Source organism: Chiloscyllium punctatum, chromosome 19, assembly GCF_047496795.1.
Source record: "Chiloscyllium punctatum isolate Juve2018m chromosome 19, sChiPun1.3, whole genome shotgun sequence".
NCBI lineage: Eukaryota > Metazoa > Chordata > Chondrichthyes > Orectolobiformes > Hemiscylliidae > Chiloscyllium > Chiloscyllium punctatum.
Genome location: NC_092757.1, coordinates 58,921,070 through 58,947,527, shown reverse-complemented (window position 1 = coordinate 58,947,527; position 26,458 = coordinate 58,921,070). Strand labels below are relative to the sequence as shown.

At 39.0% G+C, this 26,458-nt stretch overlaps 1 protein-coding gene across 10 annotated transcripts in view; it reads left to right on the top strand.

The window, feature by feature from the left end:
• The window catches only part of elna (elastin a), a 275,816-nt gene that overhangs the window by 11,521 nt on the left and 237,837 nt on the right, over positions 1-26,458 (top strand). For all 10 annotated transcript variants that reach the window (XM_072589478.1, XM_072589481.1, XM_072589479.1 and 7 more), the window contains exon 2: positions 2,262-2,336. In XM_072589478.1, coding sequence (XP_072445579.1) covers positions 2,262-2,336 — 75 coding nt within the window. The remainder of the gene's footprint in view (positions 1-2,261; positions 2,337-26,458) is intronic.

The following is a 26,458-nucleotide window of genomic DNA, read 5'->3' as shown; positions in this document are numbered from 1 at the left end:
GTGTCCTTCCTTATTCGTATGTAAGGATACTAGTTGATGTTCATGTATCCTGGTGGCAAGTTGTCTGTCTGTTTGTCCAATGTAGTGTTTGTTACAGATCTTGCAATGTAGTTTTGTAAATTACATTTAGTTTTGCTTGATGTCTGTATAAGGTCTTTCACATTCATTAGCTGCTGTTTCAGTGTGTTGGTGGGTTTGTGGGCTACTATGATGCCAAGAGGTCTGAGGAGGTGGGTGTTGCAATGATTTGTTTTTGTCGTTCAGTTTTTGAACCGTATATGTTGTTTTCCCGTAGATGCTGGATGAAGTTCCCCATTGGCTGTTCGCTCTACTGTGACATCTAGGAATGGCAGTTTTTTGCTGTTTTCTTCATCTTTAGCGAATCTTATGCCAATAAGGGTATTATTGATGGTCTTGAAGGTTTCCTCTAATTTGTTTTGTTTAGTGATGACAAAGGTGTCATCCACATAGCGGACCTAAAGTTTGGGTTGGATGGTTGGCAGAGCTGTTTGTTTGACTCTCTGCATTACTGTCTCTCCTAAGAACCCTGATATGAGATCCCACGGGTGTTCCCTGTATGTCTCTAGGTTTTGTTGTTGAACTCCATCCACTCCACCCAAGATTTCCTGAAGACCATCAAAGATACCAAGATAGAGGATGAAATAATGGTCTCCTTATATAATGGCCCTGTTCACATGCATGAACATCAACCTGGCCAAGGAAACACTGACTACATTATTAGAACCAAAGACACATGCACCAAACACCACCAACTTCATCAGCAAGGACAATGTCAGCAAGCCGATGGACCTATGCGTTACTTCACTTTCAACAACAAAATCTACAGACAAACCAACGGAATACCCATGGGATCACTGATACCAGCATTCTTAGCAGAGGCAGTAATGTAGGGACATGAACAAACCGCTCTGCCAACCATCTAACGCAAACTTTTGGTTTGCTACGTGGATGACACCTTTGTCATCACTAAATGAAACAAATTAGAGGAAACCTTCAAGACCATCAATAATGCCTTTACTGGCACAAAATTCACTAAAGAGGAGGACATTTCTAAATGTCGCAGTAGAGCGAACAGCCATTGGGGAACTTCAAACCAGCATCTATAGGAAATACAGAAGCAATCATCACAACACCAAAAACTAAGCTGCATTAGAACATTATTTCAATGAGGCACCACACACTGCAGCACTAGGAGGAACTATGCAGAGCAAAGGAAAATCACCGATACAATGTATTCAAAAAGAACAGGTTCCCAATGAACACATTCCACTGATTTTTTTTTTTTCTCTCTCAGCTACAAACCCCAGCAAGCAGACAAAACACCTCCAGTTACCCTAGCCACTCTCCCCTACATCATAGACATCTTGGAAATGACTGCCAGACTACTCAGACCTCTTGGCATCATAGTAGCCCACAAACCCACCAACACACTAAAACAGCAGCTAATGAACTTGAAAGACTTTATACAGACATCAAGCAAAACTAATGTCATTTACAAACTACCTTGCACCAACTGTAACAAACACTACATTGGACAAACAGGCAGAAAACTAGCTACCAGGATACATGAACATCAACTAGCCATGAAAAGACATGACCCGCTCTCACTAGTAACCTTACATATAGATGAGAAAAGACACCACTTCATCTATCCATCCCAGGACAGGCCAAACAGAGACACTCATGAGAATTCCTAGAGTTCTGGTTGGAATGCCATACTTCTATCAACAAACACATTGACTTGGATTCCATTTACCACCCCCTGAGAAAAAGAATCAGAAATGATATCACCAACCCAAGGAAACCTAAACACAAATAGGAAGCGGGCTATGAGCTTTATCCAGAGGCTCACTGATGATGTCACTTAGTATGCTGACGAAATGTCTGAAAATTAACCTTCCAGCTCAGCAGGCAACCTGACATCCAAAACCTCAACCTGAGCTACAAATCTTCTCAAACCTCACTAATTTCTGATTTGTTTCCGTCATTATTGCTTGCTTGTTTTGCTCAAGTTATTATAGTTTCCTTCATTTCCATTTAATCTTGGAATATTGTTAATTATCATATTACCCACTTTAGTTTTTCAAAACAGTGTATTCTGTATAAGATATGATCTGGCTCAATCAGTATTCTCTGAATGCATCAAGCTTTTTTATTAGCATTGAACAAAGTGGGAAAAAAATGTACTTTTGGTTTGAAGAATTGGAAACTATTTTATAATTCTCTTTATGGTTTGTTAGGTGTTCCTGGAGCAGCTGGAGTTCAAGGAATACTAGGACGCCTCTTTCTTCCAAGTTCATATTTTCGCAGCACTGGTAAGTGGTGCCTTCAGAATGGTGCATGTAGGTTTGCTCACTGAGCTGGATGGTTCATTTCCAGATGTTTTGTCACCCTACTAGGCAACATCTTCAGTGGGCCTCAGGCAAAACACTGCTGATAATTCCTGCTTTCTATTTATATGTTTTGGGTTTCTTTGGGTTGGTGACATTTCCTGTGGTGAAGTCACTTCCTGTTTTTTCTCAGGGGGTGTTAGATGGGTCTAACTCTGTGTTTGTTGATAGAGTTGCAGTTGGAATGGCATGCTTCTAGGAACTCTCTTGTGTGTCTTTGACTGGGACAATACATCCATCCTAGGACAAGCCAAACAGTGGTATCCTTCCTTATCTGTATGTAAGGATACTAGAGAGAGGGTCATGTCATTTTGTGGCTAGTTGGTGTTCACGTATCCAGGTGGCTAGTCTTCTGCCTGTTTGTCCAATGTAGTGTTTGTTACAGTCCTTGCATGGTATTTTTTTTGTTTGTAACAAACACTACATTGGACAAACCAAGACAAACACGAGAATTCCTAGGAGCATGACATTCCATCTGCAATTCTATCAACAAACACATCGCGTTAGACGCCATCTACCACCCCCTGAGAAAACAAATAGGAAGTGACTTCACAGGAGATGACATCACTAACCCAAAGAAACCTAAACATATAAATAGAAAGCAGGAATTATCAGCAGTGCTTTGCCTAAGGCCCACGGAAGATGTTACCTAGTAGGTGACAAAACGTCGGGAAATAAACTTCCCAGCTGAGCGAGCAAACCTATATCCTCAACCTGAGCTACAAATCTTCAGAATTGTGTGTAAATTTAAAAAGTTAATTTTGGAGAGGTATTTTCTTTTGAACTTCTTACAATGACTGAAGCTTCCTGATCTAACTATTATGACCAAGTAAGAGAAGATGAATTTGTCTCCCTCTTTTCAATCACTTCTGTTGGCCACAAAAACTTAATGTTCTTAGCATGCAATTATACATTGGAGTTTAAGTAATGTAGTTGAACTTTTTTGGCACAAACTAATAAGGAAACAATTTACCAGGTTTTCTTGAACAAAAGGAAGAGCAATTTTATTACTTGTTAACTGTCACGATGGATTAACAAACAACCTTAGCACAAATACACGAGTGACAGTTTCAGAAATCACATTAAACTGCCCAACAAAGATGTGTCTGGACTTGGTACTCTTCCAGAATCCTTAAAAGTAGGTCAGCCACACAATCAATGGTTCGTGTACCTCCTGATAGGACTTCAACGCAAATGTTGAGTTATAAACTGCCACAGAGATGGGTAGACTCTAACAAAGGGGGGTTTGGTGACATGACTCTCCGTGTATGCCAAATCCAACTGTCTTTCAATCATCATTTTGAACAAGCAGTTAAGGGGTTGGTGCTACTTCATATAACATTTTAGTCTGGAGTTAGGGGGTTTTGATTTAGCACTATGAAAGAGGAAGTTCTGACCTTTTTTTATATGTTTCAAAATAAAAGCAAACCAATGTTTTACACTTATATATATATATATATAATGGAACTTCCCATCCTCTTTAACCAATACAATGAAGCAAAACTATTTTTGTCATATTCCTCCGAAGGAAATTTCCTTGAAGATTTTAGAATTTCTAAAAGGAAAAAACTTTATGATCTTGAAATGCTGCCAGTTCAATCTTCTTTCTTTCACTTTAAGAAAGCCAGGTTATTTTGAGCAAGTTACTTCACAATTTGGGAACCTGTGGAACAGCAGTGGCAGGAATTTCTGGAAGTAATTCAGGAGACACAGCAGAGATTCATCCCAAGAGATTAATCATGGCGTAGGGAGGATGAGGCAACCGTGGCTGACTAGGAAAGTCAGGGATAGCCTAAAAGCAAAAGAGAAAGCATATAATGTGGCGAAAGGCAGTGGGAAACCAAAGTCAACAAAAAAAAGAGGGAGAAGATTTAAATATGAAGGAAAGTTAGCCAATAATATAAAGGAAGATTGTAAGAGTTTCATTATATAAAGTGGACACAGGGTTGCTGGAAAATGATGCTGGAGAGATAGTAGTATGGAACAAGGAAATGGCTGAGGAACTGTAATTACTTTGTGTCAGTCTTCACGGTGGAAGACATGAGTAATACCACAAAATTTCAAGAGTGTGAAGGGACATATCTGAGTATGGTGGCCAACATCAAGAAGAAGGTGGTAGGAAAAACTGGCCTGAAGGTGGATAAATTACCTGGACCAGATGGACAACAGTTGAGAAAGCTGAAGAGATAATGGAGGCATTAATGGTGCTCTTTCAAGAATCATTATCTGGTGAGTTTGTGGTGCAACGGTAGCACGTCTGACTCCAGATCAGAAGGTTGCGTCTTCAAATCACATCAGGGTCACTGAAGTCAACTTCTTGTGGGCAGCACGGTGGTACAGTGGTTAGCACAGCTGCCTCACAGCGCCAGAGACCTGGGTTCAATTCCCACCTCAGGCAACTGTCTGTGTGTGGAGTTTGCACATTCTCCCTGTGTCTGCATGGGTTTCCTTCAGGTCCTCCGGTTTCCTCCCACAGTCCAAAAATGTGCAGGTTACGTGAATTGGCCATACTAAATTGCCCGAAGTGTTAGGTGAAGGGGTAAATATAGGGGAGTCTGGTGGGTTGCTCTTCGGAGGGTCGGTGTGGACTTGTTGGGCCGAAGGGCCTGTTTCCACGCTGTAAGTAATCTAATCATTAGAATCAGGAAGGGTCTCTGAGGACTCAAATCGCTATCACGACACTTGTTTAAAAGGGAGTAAGGCAAAAGACAAAGTTACAGACTGATTAGTCTAACCTCTGTTGTGGGTAAGGTCTGGAATCCATTGTGAAGGATGAGATTTCTGAATAGTTGGAAGTGTATGGTAAAATAGAGCAAAGTCAGCATGGTTTCATCAAGGGGAGGTCATGCGTAACAAATCTGCTAGAATTATTTGAGGAAGTAATGAGCAGGTTAGACCAAGGAGAGCCAATGGATATTATCTACCTGCATGTCAAGAAGGCCTTTGACAAGGTGCCATACGGGAGGCAATTTAGTAAGATAAACGCCCATGAAGTTAGAGGCAATTTGCTAGTATAGATAGAAGCTTGGTTGTTTGGCAGAAAGCAGAGGGTGGGGATGAATGGGTCCTCCTCCAAGATGGCAGTCGGTGACAAGTGGTGTTCCCAGCACTGACCCTTGTGGATCATATCTTTTTTACTTTTGACATTAATGATCTAGATGAAGGAATTAAGAGCATTCTTGCTAGGTTTGCAGACCATACAAAGGTAGGTAGAGGGACAGGTGGTATTGAGGAGTTGGGAGGCTGAAGAAGGATTTGGAAAGGTTGGGGGAGTGGGAAAAGAAGTGGCAGATGGAATACAACATGGGAAAGTGTAAGGTTATGCTCTTTGATAGGAAGAATAGAGGCACAGACTATTTTCTAAATGAGTAGAAAAATTCAGAAGTTTGAAGTGTAAAGAGACTAGGGAGTTCTTGTCCAGGATTTTCTCAAGGTAAGCTTGCAGATTGAATCAGTAGTTAGAAAGGCAAATGTTGTAATGGCACATTTTGAGATGATGCGAATATAAAAGCAGGGATGTACCTCAGGCTCTATTAGGCTCTGGTCAGACCCGATTTGGAGTATTGTGTGCAGTTTTGGCCTCCTATCTCAGAATGTACTGGCCTTTGAGCATGTTCAGAGGAGGTTAACATGAATGAAAAGCTTAACATATCCAGAATGTTTGAAGACTCTGGCTCTATCCCCGATGGAATTTAGAAGAATGGGGAATCTAATTGCCATTCAGTATTCTGAATGTTTCTTGGAAATAATAAATGTTGGGAAGATGTTTCCATTTGGTAGAGGAGACTAGGACTCAAGGGCACAGCTTGAGAGTAAAGGGAGGACCTTTTAGAACAAAGATAACTAGAAACTTCTTCAGCCAGAGAGTGGTGAATCTATGGAATTCATCGCCACAGAAGGCTGTGGAGGCCAGGTCATTGAGTACATTTAAGACTAAAATAGGCCCTGAGTCTCTCGGTGGTCAAGGTTTATGGGGAGAAATTGGGAGAATGGTGTTGAGAAACTTATCAATCATGATTGAATGGCAGAGCAGACTCGCTAGGCTGGCCTAATTTCTATTCCTATCTCTTATTGTCTTATACTCTGTCCCTCCTGTAAAGTATCTGGAGGAGAGCAGTATGAGCAGCAAGCTCTGACATGCAAAATGGATCTTTGCACTGCCTTTCTAGTTTTTTACACTTTAACATCAATTTTTTTTTTCCCTGGTGTAGGGGAAAGTTTAAGATGGTTAGTGTTTTAAGTAGGAGTCAATAATTATATGTCATCAGTTCATTCAATTCTAGCTAAAGATAAACAATTAGTTAATCTTAACAAATAGTAAAACTCTTTGAATTGTCTGTTTAAGAGGGGTAAATTGGGGAATTTTGCATACTTAATAAAACCTTTAACTTTTGTGACTCCAAGAATAAATGGGCTTGATTTTCCAGTAAGGTGTGACATAAGACTTGGACAACATCCAAGCTTATGCTAACATGCCACACGTAAAAGGCAATAACCATCTCTACCAAGAGAATCTAATGATTCACCTTTGGCATTCAGTTGCATTACTATTACTGAATCTCCCAGCATCGACATCCTGGCTGTTACCACTGACCAGAAACTGAACTACCCATATAAAATACTGTCTATAGCCTGTCTTCAGTTAACAAGGCACAAACCAAGAGTGTAATGGAATATTCCCCACTTGTCTGGATGAATGCAGCTCCAACAACACAAGACGCTTGATACCATCCAGGATAAAGCTTCATTGGCACAACATCCACATGCATTCATTCCCTCCCATTACTGATGCACAGTAATAGCATTGTGTACCATCAGTCAAGAAGCACTGCAGAAATTCACCAGGGCTCCTTGGACAGCACCTTCCAAACACATGACCACAACTACTTAATTGGACGTGCACAGCAGAGGTACAGAAATACCACCACTGACACTTTCTTCTTCAAACCAGTCACCATCCTGACTTCAAAATATATCAATGCAATTCTCAACTATAGTTTGACAAAGCAGTTAGAATTGTGTTTTTATGAAGTGAGACTCTGGTACAAATGCATGATTGCTAAAATGGTCTGTCACCCTAAATTTTATTTCCACGAACTCCCTTTTTTTTTTGAGAAAATTAATCAGACCTCCTATATGTGAAATTTATAGCATTAGTGAATGCTCAAAGATGCCATTTGGCCTTTTCAGTCCTTGCTAGCTGTTTTGCAAGAAAAACTTAGGAAGTCCTATGCAGCTTTCCCTGCAGCCCTGCTAATTTTCTCTTTGGGTACTCATCCAACACCCTATGAAGGCCATGCATAAATCTGGCTCTGAAAACCCCTCTGGCACCTGTTTTCTTTAATGAATTTTCTTTGCTACCGTTTTAGGTATTTTCAAGCATCTCCAATCAAGAACTATAGGACATAAATTTTTCAGCCAGTGGGAACAATTTCTTTTGCCACCCACCATCACCACCACTTCATTATTATGCTTTTTTTTATGGATGCAGGTTCATGAGGTAGTGGTGTAATGGTAATTCATTAGAATAGTAATTAGAGCAACCAGGTTAATGCTTTGAGGATATCAGTTCAAAATCAACCATTGCAGGTGGTAGAAATAAAATTCAATGAAATTCAGTCTAATGATGGCTATGTATCCAATGTTAATTGTTTTTTTAAAAAAAACCCATTTGGTTCACTAATGACCTTTTTTAAATAGAGAAATACCAGCTCACCTGATCAGACCTATGTGACTCTATATCCACAGCTATATGATTGCCCACTGCTATTTCAAGCAATTAAGAATCAGTTCAATGGCAATTAGGTAATGGCAAGAAAAGCTTTCCTTTCTAGCATCACCCACAACCTACACAAAAATAAAAATACTTGTTAAAATTTGCACTTAGCCTTTTCTACAAGGAGAACAACTTCAGATTTTTGAATCTATGAAACTGAAGTGTATCATCCATGGAATATTTCTTGTGAATCTTTTTTGCACCCACTCTGAAGACTTCATATCCTTAGGTTGTACATATTACTCCAGTTGAGGCCAAATTAGCATTTTTAAGTCATCATTCTTTCTTTCATTGCTTTTCTACTCCTGCTTTTATCTAGAAAGCTTAAGATAGTCTCTGCCTTTTAATCACTTTTTCAATTATTTTTCAGCATTAATGATAGATTTCTTGTACCTATACTGCCTTTTAGAATTTTAACTTGTGCATTCTTCTTAACAAATGGATCGTTGAATACCTGCATTAAATTTCATCTGCTATGCATCCATCCAGTCTACCAGCCTCTTGAAATCTTTCACTATTGTTGTCCCACCATTCATTCACACCCCCACCCCAATAGCTCATTTATATTTCTGTATTCCTTAAAGACCCAAGCCTAAGTCATTATTACATTATCAACTTAAAAACTTTGGCCCTCATACCAACACCTGGGAAACTGATTATCTTTCTTCAGACCATTCACCACTTCTGTTTCCTGGTACTCAGCCAACTTTGGTTCTAAGCTGTAACTTTCCCAATTTAGACTATATGTAGCAAGATTTGAGCTACATTCAGACTTTGACTAATATGTGGCATGAATGATACTTGGCATGTGCCAGGCAGTTACCAACTCAAAGAAAAAAATTTAACCACTCACCTGAACATTCAATGGTATTCAATTGATACCCTCACCATCGCTGGATTACCATTGATCAGAAACAGAACTGAATTAGCCAAATAAATACTGTGGCAGCAAGAGCAGTTCAAAGGCTGAGAATTCTGTGACAAATGTTTCATGTCCTGGCTTCCCAATTCACATACAATATCTACAAGGCATTGGTTGGGAGTGCGATGAAATGCAATCTATTTCTGGGATATGTGCAGCTCTCTGTGCTCCAGAAGCCTGGCACAATCCAACAGCAAGCAGTCTTCTTGAGCTTCACCACATCCACCACCTTAAATGTTCACTTCCTTCACAGCTGAGGTAAGGGTAAACACCATCTACATGATGCAGTGTATAAGTAATGAGGTGAAAAGCAAATCATGTGAAAAAGAAATTCACCCTACGTTAAGGACCAGATGTTGAGAAACTGCCACCATAGCTCACTGCATATAAGAAAATTCAGCCCAATGTTTCAAGTCCAATGACTTTTCAAGCACCAGTTAAGAGACTCAAAATACAAAATAAATATCTAGGGCTGATTTTTTTTTTTAAACCCTGCCTGTCCAGGAGATTCCAGGTTTGAGTATGTCACTTTAGCTAATTGTAGAATTAATGTCTCATGCTTGACAAACCAGTTGAATTTCTATATTTGTAATTTATTATGTTTCATGTAAAGAGGCATTCAGCTACAACTCAATCATCCAAACAATGTGCCAGCAGATCCTAGCTTTCACATTACTTTTCCAATTTTAACACTGTTCAACTTCTGTAAAGATTTCTGTGCTTGCACAATTTAGTTAGTTTCTTTTATGTACTGAGTGGTGTATATCTAGAACATGGTGCTTAGGCATGGAAATCATTTTTGGACCCATGTGAAGAGCCGTTCCTTTGGGGGAAAAAAATGCACTGCTGCAAGTAGATTATTTTAGACCTCTGTAGCTTTGTGTAAAAGAACCCATTGCCTGCTGGATCTATGAAGCATGCATTCTCAGTGGCTGTCAATGTTACCATAGCTTGTAACATTTTCTATTTAACTTTTCCTTGTAGGACAATCCATTCATTCCATTATTGCACCCCTAGTATATCTTACCATAGGTAAGATGCTGTACCAAGAGGCTATTGTTTTTTTTCTAAAAAACAGGACCTTGAAGGCTTTTGAGTATTGGATTGTCTGGCTGGAGAAATGGTATATAAAGGAGGAAAAAAAAATTCCTGATCTAGGAGCGACTTTTTGAAGACATAAGATGTATGGGATTGGGCACCAAGATGAAGCATTAAAAATAATAAAATGGAATCCAGAGGCAAATAGCACACAAGTACAATTTAGAAATGAGGGACAAAACAGATTGCTTCACATCTAACCCCAAAGACTGGTTTAGATCATACTTTGCATATGTAAATGTGTCATAAATAAGGTTGAGTTGCAAGCACACACACTCTCAAGACAGAATGAGAGTATGGCACTGAGAGACATCTGCATCAAAATAGGAAGGACTAGGAATTTGAATATGTTGGCTGCAAAGTATTCAGGAGAGATTACTGGAGAAAAGGATGAGGATATTGATAAGGAAAATATTACACTGCTAGAGAGACTATAGTTGAGAAGCCAAAGCTTATTTGGCTATGCTTAAGGAACAATAGAGCCAATGTTACTGAATATATGCTATCAGTCACCAAATACCAGTGTTAGAGATACCAGCAAATAAGAAGGTAAATTACAGAAAATACAAGAACTACAAAGTAACAAAAATTGGGATTTCAATTATCCTAATTGTGACAAATTGTCAAGAGAACTGGGAGAAATTCCTGATTGTATGTAAAAGAACTACATCAGTATTGCACCTTTTTAATTAATTCAGTCTAAATTAGTTCAGTGTAACAGAAATATTGTAGAAGGAAGCCATTCAGCCTGTCATATTTGTACTGGTTATCTAAATAAACGTCATAACTGAGTGCCATTGTCCTGTTTTTCCCATTTACCTTTGCATGTTATTTCACTTTGAATAATTATCAATACCTTCTTGAATGCATCAATTGAACTTGCCTGCATTGTACTTCCAGGCAGTGCATTCCAGATCCAAATCACTTGTGTGGAAAGGTTTTTTTTCTCACCTCTCATCTGCTGCTTTTGCAAATCATTTTAAATCTGTACCCTCATTCTTGATCCTATTATAAATGGGAACAGGTTCACCTTATCTAGTCTATCTGGCCCCCCCTCTTTTTTTGCAATTATTAACAGATCGCCTCTTGGACTTTTCTCAGGTTAAAGTTCCCATTCTTGTAAATCTTTTTCCTGCACTTTCTCTGACATGTTCACATCCTTCCTGAATGTAACATCCAGATATGTTCTCCAATATTCTGGCTGAGGTCTAATCAGTATCTTTTACAAGTTCAGCATCATCCATGCGCTTGTACTCTCTACCATGTCATTATTAACAAATAATGACCATCCTCCAAGGTGGACTTCAGGACAGACAGCAGAGGAAAGTGGCTGAGCAGAGGCTGATAGCTAAGTTCGGTACCCATAGGGAGGGCCTCAACCGGGACCTTGGGTTCATGTCACATTACAGGTGATCACCATTGCACTACACACATACACACAGATATTCCTTCACATACACATGGACACAGGTACACACAGATGCGCACACAGACACCCACACACACCCTTATAGACACACACACTTCCACACTCTCACATGAACTCTCTCTCTCTCTCTCTCTCTCTCTCTCTCTCTCTCTCTCTCTCTCTCTCTCTCTCTCTCTCTCTCTCTCTCTCTCTCTCTCTCTCTCTCTCTCTCTGTGGGGTGAATTTGTACTTGCAGAGTTACATTGCACTGAGCTCAAAAACTGCATACATTCATGTAGAACTGTTATTTCACTTTTTAGATTGGAATCAATCTAAACATCAGGTCATGGACAGAGAACACAGGGGGCTAACACCTTCAACATATTGTCTAGCTATCACCATTGTTAACAGCTAACACGAGAAATGCAACTTTAAAAGAAAGGGTTTTATGATTTACACATGAAGGAAGTGAAACTAACAGATGAAAGGCTTAACAGACAATCAATTTTTCAATGTATAATTTCAGTTACATCACACTGCAAACTTTTGCTATAAAGTCTGTGTTATGATCGAGCCCTCCACAATCACCTGATGAAGGAGCGTTGCTCCGAAAGCTAGTGTGCTTCCAATTAAACCTGTTTGACTATAACCTGGTGTTGTGTGATTTTTAACATTATTAACAAAGTTCAGGATACTGCTTGCTTTAACTGTTCTCTCCACCTGTCCTGTCAACTTCACGGATCTATGCATACACCCAGGTTCCCAATGTTCCTTCACCTCTTTAAAATTCTATCTCTATATAGTATAAGGTGTTTGAAATGCATTGCCTCACAATTCTGGCTTGAACCTCATCTGTCACTTGTTTACCCGCTCCACCAACTTGGCAACATCCTTTTTGTGAAGTTCTACACTGTCTTCCTTGCAGTTTACAAGGCTTCCAAGTTGCATATTTTCCATAAACTTCTAAATTGTCCCCTGTACACAAAGATCTGGATTGTTTACACATGTCAAGAAAAGCAAGCACCTCAATACTGACCCCTGGAGAACTTTTCAAAAGCCTTCCTGCAATCAGGAAAAATATTCATTGACCATTACTGTGTCCCATCGCACTATCAATTTTGTATCTATGTTGCTACTATTCCTTTTTAAATCTTGAGGTATAATTTCTTTTTCAACTCCAGTCAGTTGTAGCCCTGTATCAAAAACTTTCTAGAAGTCCACGTTTTAAATTCATTAATGGAAGGAGGGCGTCACTGACTAGGCCAGTATTTACTGCCCAGAGGGCATTTAAGAGTCAACCACATGGCTATCAGTCTGAAGATACAAAACAGTTTTCTTCCCTAAAGGACATTAATAAACCAGATGGGTTCTTCTGACAATCAACCATGGATTTATGGTCATCATTAGACTCTTAAATCCAGATTCTACTATCTGTTGTGGTGGGATTCAAACCCAGATATTACCTGGGTCTCTGGATTGACAGCCTAACAATAATATCACTAGGTGACTGCATCCCAGTGTTACACTCATCAACCCCTAGTTACCGTTTCAAAAAAACCATTACTGAAACACAATTTCCCTTTTTAGAAAACCATGTTAGCTGTTGCTAATCAACCACCTTTTTCCATGTGTCCACAAACACAATTCAAAATAATTATTTCTAGAAGTTCCTCATCTCTGACATTAAACTGAGTGGTCTCTAATTCTGGGCTTATCCTTGTAATTAGCAAGTTTTGAGAAGATTTGTAGCAGAAAGGTTCTGAGAAGGTTCTGGATGTAGGTTTGCTTGCTGAGCTGGAAGATTCATTTTTGGACCTTTCATCACTGTAGGTAACATCATCAGTGAGTCTCCAGATGAAGCACTGGTGGTATGGCCTGCTTTCTATTTGTGTTTAGGATTCCTTGGGTTGGTGACATCATTTCATGTGGTGATGTCATTTCCTGTTTTTTTTTCTCTCTGGGGGTGGTAAATGCAATCCAAGTCGATGTGTTTGTTGATAGAGTTCTGGTTGGAATGCCATACTTCTAGGAATTCTCATGCATGTCTCTGTTTGGCTTGTCCTAGGATGGATGTGTTGTCGCAGTCGAAGTGGTGTCCTTCATCATCTGTATGTAAAGTTACTAGTGAGAGTGGGTCATGTCTTTTCATGGCTAGTTGATGTTCATGTATCCTGGTAGCTAGTTTTCTGCCTGTTTGTCCAATGTAGTGTTTGTTACAGTTGGTGCAAGGTAGTTTGTAAATGACATTAGTTTTGCTTGATGTCTGTATAAAGTCTTTCAAGTTCATTAGCAGCTGTTTTAGTGTGTTGGTGGGTTTGTGGGCTATTATGATGCCAAGAGGTCTGAGTAGTCTGGCAGTCATTTCCAAGATGTCTTTGATGTAGGGGAAGTGGCTAGGGTTTCTGGACGTGTTTTGTCTGCTTGCTGGGGTTTGTTGCTGAGAAATTGGTGGACTGTGTTCATTGGGAACCTGTTCTTTTTGAATACACTGTATAGGTGATTTTTCACTGCTCTGCGTAGTTCCTCGTAGTGCTGCAGTGTGTGGTGGCTTGTTGAAATAATGTTCTAATGCAGCTTCATTTTTGAGTGTTGGGGTGATTGCTTCTGTAGTTCAGTATTTGGTCAGTATGTGTTTGTTTTCTTGTAGATGCTGGTTTGAAGTTCCCCAATGGCTGTTTGCTTTACTGCGACATCTCAGAATGGTAGTTTGTTGTGTTTTTTCTCCTCTTTAGTGAATCCTATGCCAGTAATGATATTATTGATGGTCTTGAAGGTTTCCTCTAATTTGCTTCATTTAGTGATGACAATGGTGTTAACCTCATAATTTTTGTTTAAACAAGTGTGCTATTAGCACCTCCCCTGCATCTAGAGAAGAGTGAAAAATTATGACCAGTGCCTCTGCAATTTCCTTCAATATCTTTTGCCCTTCATTTCCCCATTTTAGTTTTGAGGGAATATATCTTCTGATTGAATCCAAATCATATCCTGTTGAAGGTAGCTGATTACTCTGTTATAGATTTATTTTTTTTCTCCCTACCATTTTTTCCCTTCTAATCCATTTTGCCCAGCTCTGCTCTTGCTCCGTTTGAAGTTGGCTCTCCAGAATTGACTTTTCTTACTGATCATTGTCATTCCCCAGCAAAATCCTAAACCATACAATATAATGATCTAATTGTTCTATCACTGGCACTTGATCCACTAGGCTCACCTTCTTTCCAAAAAACAGGTCCAATAGTGCATCCTTTCTTGCTGGACACTTACTGCTGCAGAAAATTCTGCTACACGATTTGGGAATACTGGTCTCTGTCACCCATGGACCATGAGTGTCCTAGTCAGGTAATTGAAGATCCCCCTTATGATTATTCTATAATAGTGGCATTTCTGTAATTTCCCTGCAGATTTATTACTCTACAACCTTCCCACTAATCAGTGGTCTCTGGTATATGCCAAGCAATGTATTGCACCATTTTTGTTTAACTCTCGTCAAATTGATCCTTTCTTTGAATCCCGTGGACATCCTCCTACTCCAGCACTGTAAGGATCTCTTTAACCAACACTGCCATCCCTCCTTTTATTTCCTTTCTATCTTTTATTGAAAACCTTGTACTCAAGGATATTTAACATCCAGTTTTGCTCTTCCTTGAGTCAGGTCTCTATTATTGCCACAACATTATACTTCCACATGACAATCTGTGCCTGTAATTCTCCAATCATGTGACTGTACTCCATGCACTTGCATATAAGCACAGTATCCCTGATTAAGACATCATTACTTTCTCCCTTACTCTGACTTCACCATCAACTTACTATTCTCCATGCTAGCCATGTCTAGATGTCCAAATATTTTGTGAACCCTAGTATTCTTCTCTAATATTTTCCCTTGATTCCTACACCTCTACCAAGTTAGTTTAAAACTCTCCCAACAGCACGAGCAAAATACACCACAAAGAAATCCGTTCCAGCAGATGTAACCCATCTGGCTTGTAAAAGTAACATCTAATCCAGTGCGTGTCCCGGAAATATAGCACCTTTCCTCCCTGCTTCATCTTTTCTAGCTATATGTTCAATTATTCTTATATTTCTATGTTCACTTGCATGTGTCGCTGGGAGTAAACCAGAAATTACTGCATTTGAGGTTCTGTTTACTAATGTTTTACCTACCTGTTTACATTTAGAGCGTAGGACCGTATCCCCTTTTCTACCTCAGTCAATGTTGACCAGGACCTCCATCTATTCACCCTCCAAAGAACGTCCTGCAGCTGCTCTCTGACATTGTTGACCTTGACACCAGGGAGTCAACATACTATCCTGAAGTCAGGTCTACAGCCAGAGAAACACCTGCCTGTTCCCTATTAATTAAGCCTCTGTCACTATCATTCTTCCTGTCTCCCCTTCTTCCTTTTCCGTACAATCAAGCTACTCATAGGACCACAGATTTGGCTCTGACTGCGCTCTCAAGAAACCTGCATTCCCATTGAGCTTGTAAAATAGAAAATCAATGTAAATGGGACACTTGGACTGCTGCACTGTCTGTATGGTTGTCTTGGCACTTCTCAAAGATAGAGGTAAGTGTGAAGCAATTGTTGCAGACTAGTGAAATCTACATGCTCTTGATTCTCAACAACTGTAACTAACAAAAGGATCAGAACACATAGAAATCTTGTAGGAGATGTGCACTGTCTCAGCCATCAAGACAATGTTCAGAATTTTATAACATATACAAGCTATAGTCCATGAGAGGACATTGAGGTAAATGTTACAACTGCCCAAAAAACACAAATATCAAGGCTGTTTCAAAACTTCCTTCATGGTGCACGAGCATGTCAGTGAAGTCCAAGATTTATTTACAATCAATTTAAAGACCTCAGTCAGACAGTACATGTGAATGTGGTCAATTTGACACACCACATTGATGTGATCAGCAAAGTTCAAAACTTTTTTACCTCCATTCAAGTGATAAATGCCAAATGTGCATTATGCCAAAATTGACTGGTCCAAGTGCAAATATCATCCCTTTATTCATTTACAAGAGAGGTACTCAGAAAATTGGAACAATGTGGTGCAGTCCACACAAAAGCTAATAGCCTTTAATGACGCTGATATTCACATATTGGCATTATCCATCTTAATTGTGGATCCTACAGACAGACTCCTGAAATCTTTGACATTATTAATAGCTGATTCAACTGTTTCAATAATCTGCCAGGAGGCATGGATCTGTGCATTATGGTGATTCCTGGAATAACAAGCAAATCGATTCCAAGATCAAAGTTCCTGTCTGCAACATGGAGGCTATCTGCAACCTTTTTACTCTAAAAGGTTTCCATTAGAATTAAATCTGTTTAAGTTAATGATCTTTCAAATGTGAAACACCATGTCCAAACCAGCATTGACCCTCCTTTGTAAATACAATATTCACCTCTGAGAAAACTTCAACTGAGATTGGACTTCAAGGTAGACAACAAGTCTTATGTAAAGTTAGGGATCAAACTGATGGCTGCAATTCCATTACTTGCATTTTTGGAGAAATATGTATGTTTTGATTCAGTAATTGATTTGAATATTGCACTAAAGATATGGTCACATAGGCTTCATACCCTGGATACAAGAATTAGCTAAATGCCAAATCTATAGTGGTGGTGATCAACTTTCTTTTTTTTAAGACAGGAGGAAAGAATACTGTGGTATTCTAAAAGTAAATCAAAACAAGGAAATGCAAAAAAAAACAGAAATTAATAGACTGAGCAGACATAGACAAACTAATAAAATAGATGAAATTTACAAAGCCTCTCCTTGATTTTTTTCCTCTAAAATGTTGACAATTTCAAATGTAGGGATAGAGACCTGGGGGGGCAATTGTTCACAACTGTTAAAGGTGGTATGAAAAGCTGAGAATCTGTTCATGTGATCTTTCTATTTATCAATAGAAAAATAGGATACAAAGGAAATGAAATTATTCAAATCCTTTGTAAACCTTCCAGATGGAATCCAGCCCAACCAATTACTACCCCATCAGGTAACTCTTAGTCAGCAATATCCTGCTTTGTGCCAGGGACTGAGTTCCTGACCTTTTATTATAGACCTGGTCCAAACATGGAGAAAACAACAGACTTTGAATGGGGAAGTGAAAGTAACTTTGATGTGAAGGCATCAAAAAATCCAAGCAAATTTGGAACTCAGTTGGAATCAGTGGAAATCAATCATTGGAAGCAGTCTCCACTGCCTAGAGACGTACATAGCACAAATGAATGTGATTATGATTACTCTGAGAAAATTCATTAAGCACTGGGAAATTAGTGCAGGAGTTGTTTTAGGGTATTTTCACAGGCTTGATCATCTTCTGCCACTTCATCAATCATCTCTCCTTATTACAAGGTCAGTGAGGATATTTGTCGATTGAATATTCAAATGCATCCAGATACCAATGCAATTAGTGTCTATATACAGTAAGGCATGGAAAGTTTGCAGCTTGGATTGATAAGTTGCAAGTAAAATTTGCAGCATATGCCAGATAATGACTACTAATGAAAAGGAATCTAACATATTGCATTACCATTGAATCTTCCAAGAGCGCACCCTGGTGGGAGGTAAAGGGGTTTACCAATTGTCAGAAATTCAGCTAGACTAGCCATATAAATACTGTGAATACAAAATTAGGCCAGAAGCCTGGAATTTTGGGATATCTAGCTTATCACCTGGCTCTGTATTATTCACAAGGCACAAATTGGGCACTTGGCTAGATAACAACACAAGATGCTCTCCAACAACACAAGTTTGACATCATCCAGGAAAAAGCAACTCACTTCAGTGGCACCCTATTTAATACCTACAACAAATACTCCACTGATACACAGTGGCCACTGTAACATGCTCTGCAGCAACTCACCAAAGCTTCCAGGACTGCATCTTCCAAAACAATGACATCTCCAAGAAGGACAACAGATACATGACAATACTACCACCTGCAAATTCCTCTCCAAATGATTGTGGTTTAGACCTATATAATTCCTTCATGGCTGGTCAAAATTCACTCACTAACAGAACTGTGGGTGTACCTGAACTGCAGAAGTTCAAGATGATGTTTGCCACCACTTTCTCAAGAGCTGGACATTAAAAGCTGTCTAGAATTTGCAGTCGAATGTTAGACAAGTTGCAGTGGCACAGAAATAAGCCACTCAGCCCACTGTGTCTGCATGGCTGAATAAACTAGCCACTCATTGTAATCCCACTTTCCAACACTTGGTCCGTAACCTTGCAAGGTGCAGATCCAGGTTCCTGTTTAAATGTGTTGAAGTTTCGTAGTTGTGGAAGAAACCTGTGAACAATTTATCCTCTGGGTAAAAATATTTTCCTCGTACCCACTCTACTCCTTTTACCAATCCTCTTAAATCTGTGCTCCTGATAATTGACCTCTTAACTGAGAGAAACTGATCTTCCCTATGCACTTTATGCAAGCCCCTCTTTAATCTTGGAACACTACAATTTAAGTCACTCCTCAATTTCCTTCTAAGGAAAACAACTACAGTTTATCTAATCTTTCCTCCAGGGAATAGTGGGAACAAGTTATCTTCATCTACTGTCTAGTCCCCTCATAATTGTAACTTCTGTCAAATCTGCTCTGAACTGTCACTTCTCTGTAGTGAACCATTAATTTGTCATCTGTTAACAAAGCAGATGATTAAGATAAGACATAAGTGTTTGTGAACCAAGTGAAGTACAGCAAGCAGAACTGTGCAAAACATAATTTGAAACCATTATTCTGTCAGCTCCAACATCAACTGAAGCACTTAACTGTCCCTCAATTGTTCATGTAACTAGTTATTAAGTAAGTGATTGTATTAGTTAATTAATTAACTGTAAAGACAACAGGAACTGGAACATTTCATTTAACTAGTTGTTAATTAGGTGATTTGCGTTAGTTAATTAATTAATTGTAAATAGAACAGGAACTTGAACTTTTGTGGTGCAGTGTTAGTGCTCCTACCTCTGAACTGAAGAGCCTGGGTTCAAGTTCTACCAGTGGGCGGCATGGTGGCACAGTGGTTAGCACTGCTGCCTCATAGCGCCAGAGACCCGGGTTCAATTCCCGCCTCAGGCGACTGACTATGTGGAGTTTGCATGTTCTCCCCGTGTCTGCGTGGGTTTCCTCTGGGTGCTCCGGTTTCCTCCCACAGTCCAAAGATGTGCAGGTGAATTGGCCATCCTAAATTGTCCGTAGTGTAGGTAAGGGGTAGATGTAGGGGTATGGGTGGGTTGCGCTTCGGCGGGGCGGTGTGGACTTGTTGGGCCGAAGGGCCTGTTTCCACACTGTAAGTAATCTAATCTAATCTAATCTAATCTACTCCCTATATGTGTGATTAAAGCTCTAAACAGAAATTAAAAAACAAAGTTTAAAAAAAATATCAAAATAGATTAAAAAACAAAGTTTTTCAAAAATATCAAAAGGGAGACTAGATAGGATTAATGTATGGAAGGAGCTCTAAGACTGATTATTGGGCACCAAAGGGCCTGGAGTGCGTTAATTTCCCCTTTTAATAACATTTCTGATTGACCTGTTCACTTTTACCGTACCCCTCATTTTTGTTACTATTACATTGCCCCTGATGAATGGAGCTTCTAAACAAGCAACAATTTATTTGTTTAATTGAGTGATTTGTGGTAGGTCTTTAAATAAAATACACTAATTCATAATCTCTCATCTATGAAGAATGGTAACTTGGTTTCTGTATGGCCAACTGGCTTGAATCTAGATTGACACTGACAGCAGAAGATAGTTGCCTAGAGGTGAAGACTGTGGATTTATAATCCTGTGTGAAAATAATTCCAGTCGGATTTACTTTGGGGGAGGATGACTGAAACCAAGTGCAAAGTTTTGGCATATGACTTCCCATTGAATGTTTGTGAAGTTAAACCTGAGACCAGTGGAAGAATTAAGTAGATATATAGATACTGGATTTTTTTTTAACCAAGAAAAAAATGTAAGATTTGGCCTTGGCGCTGCCACTTCCTACTAGAAACAAAATCAACTACAAGTCCATAACAAGTAGGCCATTGGTCCAAAGAATCTGCTCTCTCATTCAATGAGGTCATGCTTGATCTGATAATCCTCAACTCCTTGTTCTTCCCTTTTTTTTCCCGGAACGCTAGATTCTCCTCTTGATTCATATTAAAGACTGAGAGATTTTTAATTAACAATCTGCACTTTACTGCCTTTTGCAGAAAATAATTCTACAGACTTCATCTGTCTTAAGCGGGTGACCCTTTACTCTGAGACCATTCTCTCTGGTCTTAAACTCTCCCACAGAGGCAGACAAACTTTCTGCATCTACCTTGTCAAGTCCCTCAAGAATCTTCGATGTAATAATTCTTCAAAAGTCCAATGAATAAGCTCCCAACCTTCTTGACCTCTCCTCATAAGACAGTCCATCATAAAACAGGATTAACCTACTGAAGCTCCTCTGGAATGCCTCCAATGCCAATGTACCATTTCCTTTAAAAAGGGAACAAAAACTGCTCAGTATTTCCGCTGTGGTCTGATTATTGCCTTGTGCAGTTTTCACAAGATCTCCCTAATGTTAATCCATTCCCTTCCAATAAAGGCCAACATTCCATTTGCCTTCTCCTATTAGCAACTGAACTTGTGTGATAACTTTTTATGATTTATGCATGAGGACTCCCTTTTTTTTGTGCTGCAGCTTTCTGCACTCTTCTCATTTAAGTAATATTCAGTTCCTGTCTTTTTTTACTGCAAAAGTGCAAAACCTCGTACTTTCATACATTATATTCTATTTGCCAAGTGTTATTTTACCCACTAACATAAACTGTCTAAATCTGTAAAGTATACTTAAAGCTAGAGACTCAATAATGGGACACTGAGGAAGGTTTGGAATCTGTATTAAAGCTCATGCACAAAACTTGTGAGAAAAATAATATGTTGAATGCATATGACATGGTGTCAGACTTTGATAAATTTGGAAAGCAGGATTTATATTTAATAGGAGAACATGTTAGAATTTGATAGACTATCTGAAAGATTGAAAATATTCTGCTTAGATGTTTTTAATTCAGTGCTTTCCTTTTCAAATTATTACATTGCACTAAAGTGTCAAATATAGATATATTCCTCATATTAACTGGAGTTAGATTTTAAGAAAGAAGATTTTTTTTTTGGGAACATGCATGCAGGGTGAAAGGCTTTTGTTAAAGTATTGGAAAATTCAGCAAGCCTAACAACATTGTATAAAGCCATCAGAAATAAATACTTTTCCAGATGACATGGTAAATTACAAAACAGAATGGCAGATAAATATTTGAAAGGTCCAAGTGAAGTAATAGATAGTAATGCAAAATCAGTAATTACACAACATGCCAAGTTAGGGAGCATTCCTTGAGGCTAATCAGCATTGATTTATGTATTTACAGAATATGAATAAATTATAGAACAAATTTAACAACTTGATAAAATGTGCTACCCCATCTATATTTACCTAGTTTTATATTTTTCTTGAATGTCATAAATTCTTCAATATTCAGGACTGAATACTTGTCATCCTGCAGACATGTCTCCCAAATGGTTATCAGATCATATTTATTTACCTTGATGCGCTTGTCAGTTTGTTAACATTGTTATGAATGCTACATATATTCAGATACAGAGGCCTTTTTAATCTTTGTAACATCCATCCTTGACTGTTACTGTGTTGAGACTTTTTTCCTCTTTGTCTTGTCATTCTCTGACCTTATTTTCCCATATCACTACTTCCTCTCCTGCCTGGATTCTATTTCTTTCTTGGGTGACCTTTACCCAAGCTTAATATCTCACCACCAACCTTCCACACCCTATCTCCATAGTTATGAAGTACAAGGCGCACCAGTCCCAATGACATGGATCCCACTTCCTCAACACTGGTCAGTGCTTGATGAACCAGAACCCACTTACATAGTAATGTAGAAAATAGGAGCAGGAGTAGGTCATTTGGCTTTTCATATCTGCTTCATCATTAATGTAGTCATGGCTAATCATTCAACTCAGTACTCTGTTCCCACTTTCTCCCCATACCCTTTGATCCTTCTAAACCCTAAGATTTATATCTTACTCCTTGAAAATGCTCACTGTTTTGGCATCAAAAGTTTTCTGTGACAAAAAAATTCCACAAGCTCACCACTCTTTTTCACACTAGTGTTTCAGGCACACATGCATTTGTCTATTTGTATTTATTCTCTGCATATTTACTCATGATTCAGTTAATAATGCAAAGATTATAACCACCAAAGGTTATGTATTTTAATTCAGCACTTAACCTCTAATATTCCCACAGCAGAACCTCTTTCCTAGTTCTACCCATACCATTAGCAGCCAAGCATGCACATGCTGGAATCCATTGAGAACTGATAATATTGGATTCCTTCAGTCTTCACTCCAATTTAAAGGGTGCATTTGGCAAACCTGCCCGATGCTACTGTGCTTGGCTCTTGCAGGTTGGCCAAATCATTAATAGCTGAGAACAGGGATGAGTACTCTTCCTGGTGATGAGCAAGTGCATGAAAATGGAGTGCTTTGAGTGTTAAAGGTTTGGAGCATTTCTTCCTGGATTAGTTGCAAACACGTCAGTGATGTGGTCACCAGATTGTGTGCTTCTTAGTCCAACCTGGAAAGAGTACTCACAGAGGTGAAAGTCTCTGAGCTCATGGTGTATCCATGTGAATGTCTTGTGGTATATCTGATGAGGTATCACTGGCTTCCTCCTCCCAAGTGGAGCTTAGTGAATCCAATCCTGATCTCACTGTGGAGGTTTGCTAGATACCACTAGTGCTATCATAAGAGATAGAATTAATTTTTGAAGATGTACAAAAGCTTGTATAGATTAAGAATGAGTAAACATTGGTAGCAATGGGAGTGTAGCGCAGCCAAATGAAGCTTGCTGGGTTGGATGCCCATTAACGGTCTTCCTGGCCTTACTTGAGTAATCCTGCTTACTTTAGTTGGATCTATTATCTTCCTATTGTGTAAGGTACATAGTGGTACTTAGCCTTGCAGACCACAAAAGAACATTGATCTGCTTTCTGCACCTGCTGTGCATCCCTGTTCACCTCGGACATAACACTATGCTGTTCAGTGTCCAGTTGACCTGATCTTGTTAGATGGTCAGTAAAGAACAGGACAGCCCTCCTCTCCATCACACTGTCCACCAGCATCAGATCCTGATTCTGAAAGTGGCGAGTAAGCTTACCTTTCCTTTCTAACACCATCAGTGTCAGTTTACAAGCCAGGAACTGTTTATCACGTCTGAAATGGTATGCAGCTGGACTTGAAATATGGCAGCAGAGGTGACGAAGCAGGAAGGTCACATCACCACTCTGGCCACATAATTCCAGGAATTCAGCTCAACAGTAAGGTGAATAAGTAATGAGGTGAAAAGTGGAAGACACCTGTAAGAAAAAAAGTCCCAGCCTAGATTGGACTGGATGTCATAAATTTAGTGCTAACCCTGTTAGTTTGCCATCACACCAACTGTAGGTGGATAAATTTACCCCATTTTCCTTTTTAAAGAAAGGAATATGAAAGATTGGCTGTATTATTTGGAATCTTAAAAGTTGTTACTGATTGTATGAAAAGGTAAGAGAATATGATTTTTTTCAAAGATTTTGTACATAGCTTTCACTTCAGGGCACCTTTTAATGTAGTGTAGTTGAGCAGGTGATTGGGGTTAATTAATTGACTGGATAGATATAAAGGGAGATATATTCATAAACATGGGTGATTTAATGAAGGATAAAATAAATAAACAACAGCTGTGGGGAAGAAAAACATTTCTGTGATGCATAAAAGCATCTTTGGATATATTAAAAAAGTAGAAATGTTTTTAAAAGGAGAGTGGGGTGCACACCACAGGGGCCATGGTGCACTATTTTCCCTACCAACTCTATTTTAATTTAGTTCCCTCCCTATCTTCCTCTCCTTCCCAACTTTTGTAGTTACATTGCAGTGCTTGTAATTTGTTATTTGTTTAATCTGCCAAATAGGTGATTTGATAGTAGATGTGACAAAAGAATTCCAAGTTACAATTTAATTATTCAAGAGACTTTGACTGAAAACCGTATCTACTGAAAGGAACAGATAAAAGGATATCAGTTATCCATGGAGAGGTGGAGGGGCAGTTTTGGAAGTAGTCTACCGATTGGGGTTAACGGTACATTAATAAATTTGGGCCTTTTGCATCAAAACAAATTATTAATCTGCACCTTCTAGCCAGATGTGACAAGCCGAAAATGTTCACATGATTTTCAATCTGAAGATTACCTCCAGGGTGTCATTACTTAGAAAACCATTTTTAACTTTGTCAGACATTTGTAGTATCAGTAGAAATAAACACTGGAAATAAATCTTGCCAGTGGAAATATTTTCTGGCCGACTTTGGCTTTCTGCAAGTAATATATCATTTTGTTACGAGCATTGATGCTTATTCTGCATCAACTGGTCTTGTTGACTGGTCCCTTGTCCCTAGCATGTAAAGTGTTTGGTTATAAAGTTAAATAGACTGGATGTTCCTTTTACACTAAGTGACTCTGTTCTTCCACATTTGTTTTCAGTTTCAATTATTTGCAAATCTTTTAAATAGATATAAAATTATTAACACATTCTTGTATTTTTTTAAAAATAGTTTTGTACAATTGGCAATCCTACTACCGAGGATGTACAGTAATATCAGGGCTTCAAAAAAAGCAGCTTGTACGTGCAACAACAGTTCCACCCCTCTAGGAGTCATCAATTTAGTAGAGACATTGAATGTGAAAGACCAGTGTCTTGCTCTGATCAAGTACTCTTGACAGGAACAACATGCCCCAGGGAGAGTGCATCAGCCCAAGTTACCAAATGAACACCTAATACAAGAATCATTTTAGTTCTGATCAGTTCAAAGATTATATATGCAATGGAAGTGCAGGCTGAAAGTCTGAAAGACGAGAATTGAAGATTATTCACAAACAAAAATGGTTTGTTATTATCATTTAAAATGGTAACTTGTGACTGCAAATAATGCTTCCTTTTTATAAAAAGCAAAATTGATGTTAAGATAAATGATTTAGTACAATTGTGACTGCCATAGTCATTTGACTCCTAACTTTTCATTTTGAATGAGTAGCCATTAAAACACACACCATGAAACAATCTTAACCCTTCTACATCACGATGTGGAGGTGCTGGTGTTGGATTGGGGTGGATAAAGTTTAAAAATCACACATCACCAGGTTATAGTCCAACAGGTTTATTTGAAAGTACAAGCTTTTGGAGTGCTGCTCCTTCATCAAGTAATTAGTGGGGCAGGATCATAAGACATAATTTATAGCAAAAGATCATAATATCATGCAACTAACACAATATATTGAACCTTAACTGGGACCTTGGCTTCACATCACACTACAGGTGACCACGCTGCACTATCCATTCTCACACACTCACTCTCACACAAGCGCGCGCGCGCACACACACACACACACACTTTTACATGCGCATATACTTCAGCAAACTCTCTCTTGTACGCATGCTGTCTCTCTCTCACACAAACATACACGCCACATACTCTCACCCATGTGTACACCCTCTCAGAGGCTTATATTCCATCACACTCTCACACACAAACTCAATAGACAATGGATTCGAGGTGCATAAGTAGGCCATTCTGCCCTTCGAGCCTGCACCACCATTCATTATGATAATGGCTGATCATTCTCAATCAGTATCTTGTTCCTGCCTTATCTCCATAACCCTTGATTCCACTATCCTTGAAAGCTCTATCCAACTCTTTCTTCAATGAATCCAGAGACTGGGCCTCCACTGCCTTCTG